We start from the raw sequence: 13746 nt of genomic DNA on the forward strand, positions 1-13746 counted from the left end.
ACCACAATTTCCCATCCATTAAAATTAATGAAGTGCAAGTACTACACTTACTCTTTGCCTCATTCCTATGTATTTCAAGGTGCTCTAAGATCAGTATTCCAGTTTAAAATGTAAGTATCAATAAGCAACCGGGTTTAAAATAGCCCTATCCAGGTCACCAGAAACACAAAATTCAAACAAGACAAATCAGCAAATAAGAAATATAAGCACATTTTGGTGGCATAATTAGCAGGGTCCAAGAGTCATATAGTTTTAGAGTCACAGGGTGAACATTCCGAGCCAATGACTAAGATAAGAATTGACGAGCCTGAATGTTTACACTGTTCTTTGCTAATGTTACTATGAGATCTTTTTTAAACTTTCACAATTTATGGCACTGCCTGAATCCCCTTGTTTGCGATAGCAACAAGCATACATGTGACCAGTGCACAGCAAGAAGTCAATCCATTCAGTAAAGGGAGAGGAAATAGATCAAAAACCAATACGATTGCTTTTTCTTTAAAAAAAGCTTAAGAAACAGAATAGTAAACTTGAAGATACCATCACAATTTTATAAGCACTCATTTCCCTAGTGAAACACATACAACTGCACTGAAAACAACTGTTTTTGAGAAAGATGGGTCTCATCATGCAGCTGTAGCTCCGAGGCTGATGTAATTCCAAGACCACAGACCTGGCAGAGAAAGAGACTGCTTCTAATTGACTGATTAGTGGAATAAACGTTTAAGATGATTAGTACTGTATAAATTACTGCAGGTGGTACTTGATGAGGTTGGAGGGCAGAGGATGCCTGAGGCAGGTGGGGGGTGTCGGGGGGGGTGTCCGGTCTCAGTTTCATCTGTTTTTCTATTTTAAAAAAAGCATAAAACAAACAATTTATGACATAACGTTTCACAATACAGTTAGAATATATCCCAGGAGATAAGGCAATTGAGATTTACGAAGACGGCACCAGGGATGATGAGGCTGAGTTATGAGAACTAAAGGAACTGGTTTCCTAAAATTGAAGGAGAATAAAAGGAAATACTGTAAGTTATGCAAATTTGAAATGAAAACAGAAAATGCCGAAGATCTTAGCACTTATTGGGAGACACAGCAGATTATGATGCTTCGGGTGTATAGCTTCATTGGGATTCAGAGAGAGAGGAGATTTGATAGAGGTGCTCAAAGGATAAGGGGAATCAACATGATATGCATTGATAGCTTATTTCTATTGATAGTTAGGTGCTTGTTTGACCGGCACAGACCTGATGGGCTGAAGGGCCTTTTTCTGTGCTGTAGGCCTCTATGACTCTATTGGTACATAAATCAGAGACAAAAAGACATGGGCCAGAATTTTACAGTGATTGGGCAGGCGTGTACCCCACCTGAACGCACATAAAATTGCGTGATATGACTTTGGGTGTGCATTCCGACACCATCATGCACGCGAGCAATATAGAACTCAGCGGGCCCACGCAGGAGGCGGAGCCATGCTCACCAACAATTAAAGGGCCAATTAAGGTTATTAAAAACCCTACTGTCCACGGTTTTAAGTTGCCCATGCAATTTTGTGCTCATTGCACAGGCAAAACAGGCAGGTGGGCAGCCCATTTTTAACAAAATCTCATCCAAGGACAGGATGAAATGTCCGGGTTGAAATATAATTTAAAAAAAGATATCTGGGACTGATTTTTGAGTTCTGCTGTCGGGTGCTTGAATGTGTTGCATAGGCATGGTTTGGTGCACTTTTTTCTTGTCATTTAATCTATACAGATCTGCAGCTCCCTGAGGCAGCTCTGCAGCAGCTGTCTGCCTTTAGGGAGCTCTCTAAAAGCACCCACCTACACTTTTGTCTGCACCCGCCCTCTTCCCATTCCCCTCTCGGCAGCACTGAGGCTTTCTCAGTGCTCGTTTCACACTGGTTGGCTGTTAGTTGGCCAGACAGCATGAAATTGCAGCTGATCACGGGTGGAAGTGCATTTCACGTCCACTTCCAGGCCCACTGACATTGCATGCACACCAAGCGTGAAATTCAGGCCATGATCTGAAGATAAGTAATAATTAAAACATAAAAGGGAGGGATTAGAATTCTCAGAATATGGAGTGCACCAACCACAGGTGGTATCTATGCTAAAAATTGAATGTCATTCAAAAAATACTGAATAATTATTCAGAGAACATAAAAGGGCATGGGGATAAAGCAGGGAAAAGGAATTTAGTTTGGGGTACAGGGAAAAAAAGCATGAAAATTGAACAGTTTAAAAAATCCCCAAGATCTACTTAAATTCAGCGCAGAGAAATAAAGGGCTTAACGACCACCCCAATGTTAACATTTCTATGCTGCAAATAGTAGACATTACTCAATTAGTCATTTGATTGTACAGAACTTGAGTATTGCTTTTCATCTTGCACTCATCAGGACACTCAGTAATACCAATATAAGGGAAAAACAACAATTTATACTGTATGTGAAGAGAGTGCTGATGGGTTGGCAAGTGGAGTTGCTGTGGAAAATGCACCAGAGATAATAACTGACAATTAACTGCCAAGCTTTGTTTGAAATTTAAACCAGACAGCTTGACCCTGATTGGTCAAGGCATTGCCCAAGGAATGAGTCAGCAACTGTCATTTATTTTGTTTAGCTGAAACAGGTGCAATGCATGTACATATTCTTCTTGTCTGTTTTCTCCCTATATTGGTATTCTTGCAAGTGTCCTGATGAGTGCAAGACAAAAAGCTTAGATGTGTCTCTTTTTTCAGCAATACATTACTGAATTGTTAGTTTTGAACTTGAAGAACATCAAAATAATTTACAGCAAAATCAAGGCACTGGGTTGCAAAATGCTGGAATACCAGGACCTTTTCAATATTTATACTATTGTTACTTAAATGAGAAATTCTAACAGGATTAAAATTAACAGATTGGACTAGTGCAAGTAGCACAAAGCAAAATAGCTAAATTTCTATATGACCTTAATCTATAGAGCTCTAGACAGTGAGCTGATAAAGAAGTCATGTAAATGCATTGTTAAGACTTCCTTAACAATCGATTGCAGCATTTTTGCCAACTACTGCTGTCAGGCTAACTGGACTGCAGTTTCCAGTTTTCCTCTTTTCTTAAATAGCAGTGTTATATTTGCTAACTTCCAATCCACTGGGAATGTTCTAAAACTATGGAATTTTAGAAAATCATAACCAGTGCAATCACTATCTATGCAGATATGTCTTGTAGAACCCTTAGCTGTAGGTCATCAGGTCCTGCAGATTTGACAGTTTTTAGTCCCTCAAGTTTCTCCAATACCTTTTCTCCCTGATATTAACCTTAGGTTCCTCAATTATTAGCTCCTTGGTTGTCCTCTATTTCGAGTGTGTAATTTGTGTATTCTACTGTGAAGACAGACAAAATATTTAGTCAGATCTCTGCAATTTCCCCATTCCACATGATAATTTCACCTGTCTTTGTTTCTAAGGGGCCACCGTTTACTTTAGCTACTTTCCTCATTTTTGTATACTTGTGAAACCTCTTACAATCTGTTTTTATATTGCTGGTTAGTTTACTCTCATTCCATTTTTTTTCTTTTAATCAAGTTTTTGGTTGTCCTTTAATTGGTTTCTAGCACACTCCTAACTAGCACACTCCCAATCCTCAAACCTACTACTATTCTTTGCAGTACTATAGACCTCTTATTTTAATCATATACTATTCTTAACTTCCTGAGTAAGCCACGGATGCACCTTCCTTGCTCAGCTTTTTTTTAAATGGAAATTTTGAACATATTGAATTCTTTCTTAAACGTTTCCTTCTGTTTATTTACTGCCATACCTTTTAGTCTCTTTACCCAAATCAACCTTAGCCAGCTCTCCTCTCAGTCAATGTAATTGGCTTCATTTAATTTTGAGATTTTGTTTAGGACTGGAGTATGTTCCTTTCAAACTCAATAAGAAATTGAATTGCATCATGACCACTTCTTCCCCAGGATATCTTTTACTTAGCGATGACTAATTAATCCTGCCTTATTGCACAATACAAGATCTACTTTATCCTTAGTTGGTCCCATCACATATTGATCCAGAAAACTGTTCCAGAAAGCATTCTACAAACTTCCACATTATCTTTTCCAATTTGACTTGTCCATTGTAAATGAAGATCAAAGACCCCAAGAATATTACATTGGAGCTGGTAACAAAAACAATTATTTCTTGCTTAGGCTCTGTCCAACGACATAACTACTGTTAGGGGCCCAATAAACTACTCCCGCCAGCGTTTTCTGACCCTTGTTATTCCTAATCTCCATTTATGCTGAATCTACTTCCTGACCTTTTTCATTAATGTTCTTCTGGCATCCTTTACTATCAGGGCTACTCCTCCTTCTTTCCATTGTTCCTGTCTTTACAAAATGTTGTGCATGCTGGAATATTCATTTCCCAACTTTAGTGGCCTTGTAACCACGTTTCTGTAATGATGAATAGATCTAAACCATTTACCTCTATTTATACCACTAATTTATCTGCCTTATGAATGCTTTGTGCATTCAGATAAAGAGCCTTTTAATTTCATTTACTATTATTCTTTGCATAGATCTTATTTGCTGATGTACTTTTACCACTAAACTTTCTATCCCATTCTGCTTAGCTTTAGGCAAATCGTAACACTGCTTTATTGCCTCAACTTTTTTCTTTAGATTTCTAAATCTCCCTTCACCTGATCCCCTCCTCCCACCTATTTTAGTTTAAGGCTGTATGCACAGCCTTAGTTAGATGATTCACCAGGACACAGATTCCAGCCTGGTCTAAGTGGAGCCAGAACAGCTTCCTCTTTCCCTAGTACTGGTGCCACTGCCCCATGATTTTAAATCCATTCTTCTCACACCACTCTGAGCCAAGCATTTAATTCGCTAATCTGCTTGACCCTATGCCAATTGGCTCACAATGCAGCGATTATCTGTGAAATTCTGCATTTCTTTGGAATCCAACTTCTCAAACACTCCCAGCAGAATATAATTTCTAGTTCTGCATATGCCATTGGTTCCTCCATGGAGCACAACAACAGGATCATTCCTCTCCCACTGCAAGTTCTTCTCCAGTCACCAAGGGACATCCTTAACCCTTGCACCAGGCAGGCAACACAATGTTTGGATCTCCCAGATGTGACTGCAGAAAATAGCATCTATTCCCCTGACTGCACTTTTTCTATTATTCATTCAAAGGATGTGGGTGTTGCTGGCTAGGCCACCATTTATTGCTCATCCCTAGTTGCCCTTGAAAAGGTGGTGGTGAGCTGCCTTCTTGAACTTCTGCAGTCCATGTGGTGTAGGTACAGCTACAGTGTTGTTAGAGAGGGTGTTCCAAGATTTTGATTCAGCGATAGTGAAGAAACAGCAATATCTTTCCCTATTACACTGTCCCCTATCACTACCATAATTTTTTTCACTCCTCTTATTCGTTTGTGTTCCAACACCATGGTGCTACAGTCAATTTGCACTTCCACTCTGCACTGCTTCTCATCCAAACAAGTAGCAAGTACTTCGTGCCTGCTGCTCAAAGTCAAGGGCTGAACATACGAATAAGGAGCAGGAGTAGGCCATTTGGTCCCTTTAGCCTGTTCTGCCATTTGATAAGATTATGGCTGATCTGATTGTGGCCTCAACTCCACTTTCTTACCAATTCCCTATACCCTTGGACTCCCTTGTTAATCAAGAATCTATTTCACTCTGCCTTAAAACCATTCAATGATCCTACTTGCATTTTCTCTTTGGGGAAGATACTATCAGAGACAAAAATTTCTCGTCTCTCTCTTGAATGGGAGACTCCTTAGTTTTAAATGTGTCCCCTAGTTCTAGTGTCTTCCACAAGAAGAAACATCCTTTCAACATCCACAATGTCAAGCCCCTCAGGATCTTATATGTTTCAATAAGATCACCTCTCATTCTTCTAAACTCCAATGGATACAAGCCCAGCAAGTCCAACCCTTTCCTCATAAAATAAACCCTTCATCCCAGGAATCAGTTGAGTGAACCTTCTCTGAACTGCTTCAAGTGCAACAATGCCCTTTCTTAAATAAGGAGACCAAAGCTGTACACAGTACTCCAGATGTGGTCTCACCAATGCCTTGTAGAGCTGTAGTAAAACGTCCCTGCTTTTATATTGTATTCCCTCGCAATAAACAATAACATTCCATTTGCCTTCTCATTCACTTGCTGTGCTCGCATACTAACTTTGTGATTCATGTACCAGGACATCCAAATTCCTCTGAACTGCAGAGTTCTGCAATCTTGCTGTATTTAAATAACATGCTGCTTTTCTATTTTTTCTGCCAAAGTGAACAAGATCACATTTTCCCATATTATACTACATCTGTCAAATTTTTGCCCACTCACTTAACCTATGTATATCCCTTTACAGACTCCTTATGACCTCTTCACAAGTTACTGTCTTACCTACCTTTGGTCTTCAGCAAATTTAGCAACCATTCCATCAGTCCCTTCATCCAAGCCATTGATATAAATTGTAACTAGTTGAGGCCCCAACACAGATCCCTGTGGTACTCCACTCGTTACATCCTGTCAGCCTCAAAATGATCCATTTATGCGTAATTTGTTTCCTGTTAGCTAACCAATCCTTTATCCATGTTAAAATGTTACCCCCTACACCATTGTGTTAAGAATGCTACTTGCATTCAGATACAGAGCTTTTACTTCTGTCTTTTTACTATTTTTGCAAAGTCTAGCCCTACCTGCTGGTGCACTCCTTAGTTTGTACACTCTGTCCCTTCCTGCCACGATCTGATTATCATTACCCTTATTGCTACCTTGGTCTCTTGCCTTCTCCTCTTCCTTTAATTTACCACATCTTTCTTCACTTGATCCCTCATCCCTACTATTTACTTTAAATTCTTCCCCACCGTGGTTCATGTGAAGACCGTTCCAACAATACAGTTCCCATTTTCTCCAGTGCTGCTGCCAGTGCCCCATGAATTGAAACCCATTTAAAAAAAAAAATGATTCATGGAATGAGGGCATCACTGACTGGGCCAGCATTTATTGCCTATCCCTAATTGTCCTTGAGAAGGTGGTGGTGAGCTGTCTTCTTGAACCACTGCAGTCCATGTGCTTTAGGTACATCCACCATGCTGAGAGAAGAAGGTCCAGGATTTTGACCCAGTGACAGTGAAGGAATGGCAATACGTTTCCAAATCAGGGTGGTGAGTGGCTTGGAGGGGAACTTCCAGGTGGCGGTGTTCCTATATGTCTGCTGCCCTGTCCTTCTAGTTGATAGCTGTCGTGGGTTTGGAAGGTGCTGTCTAAGGAGCCTTTGTGAGTTCCTGCAGTGCATCTTGTAGATGGTACAGGCTGCTACCACCATTGGTCAGTGGTGGAGGGAGTGAATGTTTGTGGATAGGGTGCCAATCAAGCAGGCTTTGTCCTGAATGTTGTCAAGTTTCTTGAGTGTTGTTGGAGCTGCACTCATCCAGGCAAGTGGAAAGTATTCCATCACACTCCTGACTTGTGCCTTGTAGATGGTGGACAGGCTTTGGAGAGTTAGGTGGTGACTTACTCGTTGCAGGATTCCGAGCATCTGACCTGGTCTTGTAGCTACAGTATTTACATGGCTAGTCCAGTTCAGTTTCAGGTCAACGGTAACCCCCAGGATGTTGATAGTGGGGTATTCAGTGATAGTAATGTCACTGAATGTCAAGGGGCGACGGTTGGGATCCTTCTTGTCGGAGATGGTCATTGCCTGACACTTGTGTGGCGTAAATTTTACTTGTCACTTGCCAAGCCTGGATATTGTCCTGGTCTTGCTGCATTTGGACATGGACTGTTTCAGTATCTGAGTTGTGAATGGTGCGAACATCCCTACTTCTGACCTTATGATGGAAGGAAGGTCATTGATGAAGCAGCTGAAGATGGTTGAGCCTAGGACAATACCCTGAGGAACTCCTGCAGGTAATGACCTGGAACTGAGATGATTGACCTCCAACAATCGCAATCATTTTCCTTTGTGCTAGGTATGATTCCAAACAGCGGAGTGTTTTCTCCCTGATTCCTACTGACTCCAGTTGTGCTGGGGCTCCCTAATGCCACACTTGGTTAGATGCTGCCTTGATGTCAAGGGCAGTCACTCGCACTTCACCATTTCTCCCACAACATCTATGAGCCACACATTCAAGTCTCTAATCTTTCTTACCCAATGCCAGTTTGCTTGCGGCTTTGAGGCTCTGCTTTTCAATATAGCCCTTGGCTGCTCATCCTCCCTAAGCAAAGCCTATTTCCTAGTCCTATGCTGTTGGTACCTACGTGGACCACAACAACTGGATCCTCTCGGTTCCCCCAACCCCTTGGATGACTTCCTGTACCTCAATCCCATGGTCAGTTTGACCATCCACCCTGTAGTCCCAGCTTTCATCCATACAAGCTGCAAGAACAATTGGCTGAGGCTCCTCCATTTATACCTTCTTGATCTCCACACCTGCCTCAATCGTAGTCACAACCTCCTGTCCCTGTCCATGGACCAAATCAAATAGTCTTATCCTAAGGGATGTGACTGTTTCCTAGAATAAAGCATAGAGGTAGCTTTCCCCTTCCCAGATGAGTTGTAGTGTCTGCAGTTTGGCCTCCAGCTCAATGACTCAGAGCCAAAGTTCCTCAAGCTGCTGACACTTACCGCAGACATGTTTGCCTTGGACCATGCTGACATCCATGAGCACCCACATTCTGTAGCTGCAACACATCACCCACCTGCCATCTTTGTAGTGTTTTAATTAATTATTTTACTGATTAAATTTTAATTAATGTCCAGTCCTACCTGTGCTTATATTCTTACTATTTCAATAAATATGCTACCTACCCCAATTGAACTTCCCTGGTTTAGATAAGATAAATAGGAAATACTCACCAGCCAATCTCTACATGCTGCCCTGTGATGTCACACCTCTTAATTTCCTTTCCAAACACGGGTTCTGGCTGTTCCTAGTTACTGGTGGCGGCGGCCAGTCTTGCTGCCCTCACTGGCTTTGGGAAGTCCCGCTGCTTCTCACCACTGTTTATATCCCTGCTGCTTTTGTTGGCTCTGGGAAGCCCCCTCTCCCTCACCACTGTTTATAGAGCCAGTGCTCTCGCCAACTCTGGGAAGTCTCCATCACTAATCCTGAACCCCAGACCTGCCTGACTCACAATCACACCCTCCTGACCAACTCTAAAGTTCTACATAACCTAAGGGGTATGACTGCTCTGTAGAGCAAAACATCCAAGCAATTTTCTCCACACCTAATACCCCACAAGGTCTGCAGCTGAAACTCCAACTCAACAACTCTGAGCCAAAGTTCCTCACGCCCCAGACACTTACAGCAGATACGGTTGTCAGAGATGCAATGCTTTCCATAAACTTCCACATGTTGTAGTTATGATGCACCACCTATCTGCCATATCTGTCTAACCTTATTTGCTTACTCGATTAGTTAATTTATTAATAATTTAGTGAAGTAATAGAAGTTAGTCTCCTGGCTTGGAGATAAAAAAACATTTGTTTTATCTCCAGTAGCTGATAAAAAGAATAAAAAGCAGCACCCCCTTCCCCTTCTGCACCAAACTTTAACACCCTGCTTACGAAACACTCAGTTCCTTGATCACTCTGTGGGATAGCAAACACTGTGTACTTAGAGAGCTTATGACTCACACCCAAGTGACAAGTGGTAAACCAGCTTCCAGTTATAGTAATTAACACTTACTTAAGCAACCACTTTCAGCTTATTGGCAGTTAACAGAAACTGCCCATCAGTGGCAGTTAACTATTTATCTTAAATGGCTTGCAGTTTCTTCTGGAGTTTTAAAGTTCTGAGTCAAATTTGAAACATTAATCTAAATTACAGCTTGAGGAACACTTAGAGTGATTGCACTTGTACCAAATTCCCAACTTTAGCACTTAGTTTATGAAACATTCAGTTCCCTGATCACTCTGTGGTAGCAAACACTGTCTGCTTCTAAAGGGAGCTTATGGTGCACACTTAAATTACAACACAAATTCTTATAAATAGCAGGTGTTTAATACTTAGCACCATCATTTTAAAATAAACAAGTTCAGAGAATGAAAGTAATACTATTTGCAAAAAATTGCAGAAGTAGAGCAGGGAGCTCATTATTATTTCCTCACTGACACAATGCTGAACTTGATATTTTTATATAGTAACAACATATTTCAACATAAACTATAGCACATTATTCATCATAAGTAATACCAATAGTGTAGTGCTGTAAATAAGGTACACTTCACATCTAAAGTCAACATGAAGCAGGTTTGAATCACACTGACAGTAAAGTTGTATTGTACATTGGATTCAGAGTCTGCAGGCATTTTAAATACAAAATATCAAAAACTGAAATAATTCAGATTGGCATTATTTAAATCTTTCAATAAAGCACACGTATAAAGTAACGAGGCTGAACAACATTTCTTCAGTAACTTATTATACCTTGCTTTTCTGGTACTTTCTCCACTCCAGAAAGCAGCAATTTATGCGATAGTACAGTACAAGGGGCACCAAAAGCCTCATTTACCCAAACTGGCACTTTGTCGTAAAGTTATAGATGACATGTCTGGCCTTGATCGCTACAGCTCAGAATAATGTTGCTTCCAACTGACACCCTCATACTTGCACTTTTTAAACACAGGTTAGGTAGGTTATTGGTTAACAATCAATAGAAGCCAGGGCTCAAATTTCAAAAATGCCTAGTCTATGTGGTTTAATATGCTACCACATATGTAACATATTCACCCATACAGCCAAATCATCAATTTGATTTTTTTTAAAAATTCAAGAAAACAAAGTTGACACAGCTCCATATATCCCTTCATTAATAAACAAAATGCTATTTTATTTAGTTAAATGACTATTTGTGGTAGCTACCAGCTCGCTTCAAATGATTAATTCAACAAAATATACATTGCTAGTCCCAACTAAATAGGAATTTTGATATATTCATGCTAAGTTTTACTCACGAGGAAAGTTGTACATGAAGCAGGACTGGGCAGCTATCATCCATTCAGCTCTGGTTTCACAGAAGATGGCGATGTTGGCTTTGGGTCGTTGGCCCAACATAGCCAGTCCACTACCAAAATGTGCAACACGACGGTAGACCTCATCATAGGTGAGCCATTTGTAGTTTCCAAGAATTAACTGGCATGGGCAAGAAAAAAGACTAAATGAATGCATCATTTTAAAGCAGCAACATTGCAAATAGATAAAAGCCTGCACACCCACAAATATATCGTATACATACAGCGTATTCAAAGCACAGAAACAGACCATTTAGCTCAGGAGGTCCTTGATGGTGCTCATGCTCTACATAAGCCTCCTCCCACCCTAATTCATTTAACCCCATCAATATGTCCTTCCATTTCTTTGTAACTCATGTGTTTATCTCACTTTCCTTTAAATACATCTAAGAGAGTTGTAACAGAGTGAGAGAACACTACTGAAACCGCTGTTCTCTTCCCTACTGTCGGTAATTAGTATGGTTTTTTGAAAAGCAATTTTGGTTGTGTGTTTTTTAATCCCCTGAGGGTGTGCACATTTTTAATAACCAGCAGCAAGCTTCTCATGGGTTTAAATAAAGAAGATTATTTATTCAAGCATTCATCCCGAAAACCAAACGCTCCATCACTCACTCACCACCCCTTAAATCACACACTCAAGAAAAGTACAGTTGGAGAATTGTGCACTTTTGCAAAATATAAACAAAATAATAGTTCATAATCCATGTGATTGGCTCATCTTGGAAAACACACTTTGCAGTTGTGATGAAGACGACGTTTTTACTCCTGAAGTGTGGTCTAGGTGAATTCAACAACTGAAGTTTTATACCAGAGTCTTTGTAAAATCCTCACAAAGAAATGGACTTTCTGCAGGTCACGAGGTTAGTTACTTGTAGTCTCATTACCAGGAGGTCGTTTTGTTGTATTGGTGGGTTTGGAAACCTATGATGTTACAGTGTTCAGTTCTTAAGGCATAGTTCTTCCTGCCCTTTCTGCTAAGCCTTTCTGCAGACAGCACTTAAAGACTAAAAAGAGAGATCAACATGGCTGCCTTACCATATGGTTTCTCACAGTCCCCTTTTCCAAATATGCCACTGGAGTCAAGTTGATTAATCACAAGCTGGATTATCATTTGCAGTCATTCACCCTGCAGGGGTTGAGACAATCAATGTCTTGGTTTCAGAATGACTTATTCAAGTCAGGAAATACCTTTTGGTCTCAGGAGATAGGTAGTGACCCATCCTTAGCTTGGAATGTGTTCTTTTGTCCATTGTAGGCAGCGTGGCAGTTTTGAATCTACAGACCAAGTCAAATGATCCTGTTGTTGTGACTAGAGAGTCCCTTGATCCTTGGTGGCCATCTTTTGCAGCACTTCATTGTCTAATTTTTAAAAGAAAAGTCAGTTCCAGAAGATTCCACGCTGAGTACAGTTCATGTTTTAAAAGTTATGAATAGGAAAAGCCTTTATTGGGCATGGCAGAATCAGCTCAACCACATTCTTACCACTTTCTGGGTAAAGAAGCTGCTTCTGAATTTCCGATTGGATTTATTAGTAACCATCTTATATCTGACCACCTATTTCTGGCCCCAGATGGGGAAACATCTCTATGCCTATCTTATCAAACCCTTTCATCATTGTAAAGGCCTCTATCAGGTTGCCACTTAGGCTTCTCTTTTCCGGAAAAAAGAGCCCCGGCCTCCTCAATCTTTGTTGATGGGTACAACCTATTAATTCTGGTATTATCCTAGTAATTCTGTTTTGCACCTTTGCCAGTGTCCCTATATCCTTTTTATAATAAGACCAAAATGGCTCTCAGTAATCCAAGTGTGGTCTAACCAATGTTTTATTTCTCTGCTATTCAATTCTCTAGAAATGAACTTCTGTGCTTTATTAACTTTATTAATAAATATTAATTATTCTTAACTTTAATATTATTTACTATATTTATTGATTTGTGTGTCTGTACCCCCCCTTAACCCTCGGCTTCTCAACTCCATTTAGATACTTATTTTCCAAGGACTATATAGTCTCTTGGTTCTTCCTACCAAAATGCACCACCTAACACTTATCAATATTGAACAAGCTTATTAATACCTTTCTGAATTTTGTCATCATCCTCCGCTATATTAAACTACAACCTTCAACCACATCCACCCTGCAGTGATAGAACAAGGTTCTATCTCCCCTTTTTAAATACAGGGATCCTATTAGCCATCCAGCAGTCCTCTTAAAAAAAGGACCAATGCCATTTAATTTTTATATTATATATAAAAATATTTTTTTGAATTATCAGGAAATGCGGGGTGCCTAAAGTTCCTCGTTGCTTTCTCCATGGCAACACCTTGGCCAATCAGGGTCGAATTACCAAGCAATCAGCAACCCTTTTCTCCTATAGCAAAAATTGTTGAGACTGTTTGAAATTTGACATTCCTGCATTTGTCCTGATGAGTGCAAGACAAAAAGCTTCAGCAACGCGTCTCTCTTTTCAGTAATATTCATATATATGTAGCAAACTGGATCTAAAAATTAACATCTTTTTGTATGTATATATATTAAGTCAAAGTATTGGAATGACAATGAAAATTTGGTGCTAAAAATTGAGTACATCACAGCTAAATCAGATTTTAATTCAGTTGCTCCAACTCCAGTCAGACCAGATTTGGCTAGACACATTTTGCACTGCACCAGTATAGGACCATATAACAGATGCAACAACCTAAAGATCAATGATA

General features: G+C 40.1%; 1 protein-coding gene across 6 annotated transcripts in view; it reads right to left on the reverse strand.

Moving 5' to 3' along the window:
- acsl3a (acyl-CoA synthetase long chain family member 3a) overlaps positions 1–13746 on the reverse strand; it is a 106242-nt gene that overhangs the window by 43339 nt on the left and 49157 nt on the right. For 3 of the 6 annotated variants that reach the window (XM_041214048.1, XM_041214042.1, XM_041214057.1), the window contains one exon: positions 10978–11155. In XM_041214048.1, the coding sequence (XP_041069982.1) occupies positions 10978–11155 (178 nt within the window). Of the gene's footprint in view, positions 1–10977; positions 11156–12069; positions 12194–12222; positions 12394–13746 lie in introns of those variants that run through there. The other 3 variants (XM_041214076.1, XM_041214086.1, XM_041214067.1) reach the window with 2 other exon arrangements.

This window comes from Carcharodon carcharias, chromosome 2, assembly GCF_017639515.1.
Source record: "Carcharodon carcharias isolate sCarCar2 chromosome 2, sCarCar2.pri, whole genome shotgun sequence".
Classification (NCBI taxonomy): Eukaryota; Metazoa; Chordata; class Chondrichthyes; order Lamniformes; family Lamnidae; genus Carcharodon; species Carcharodon carcharias.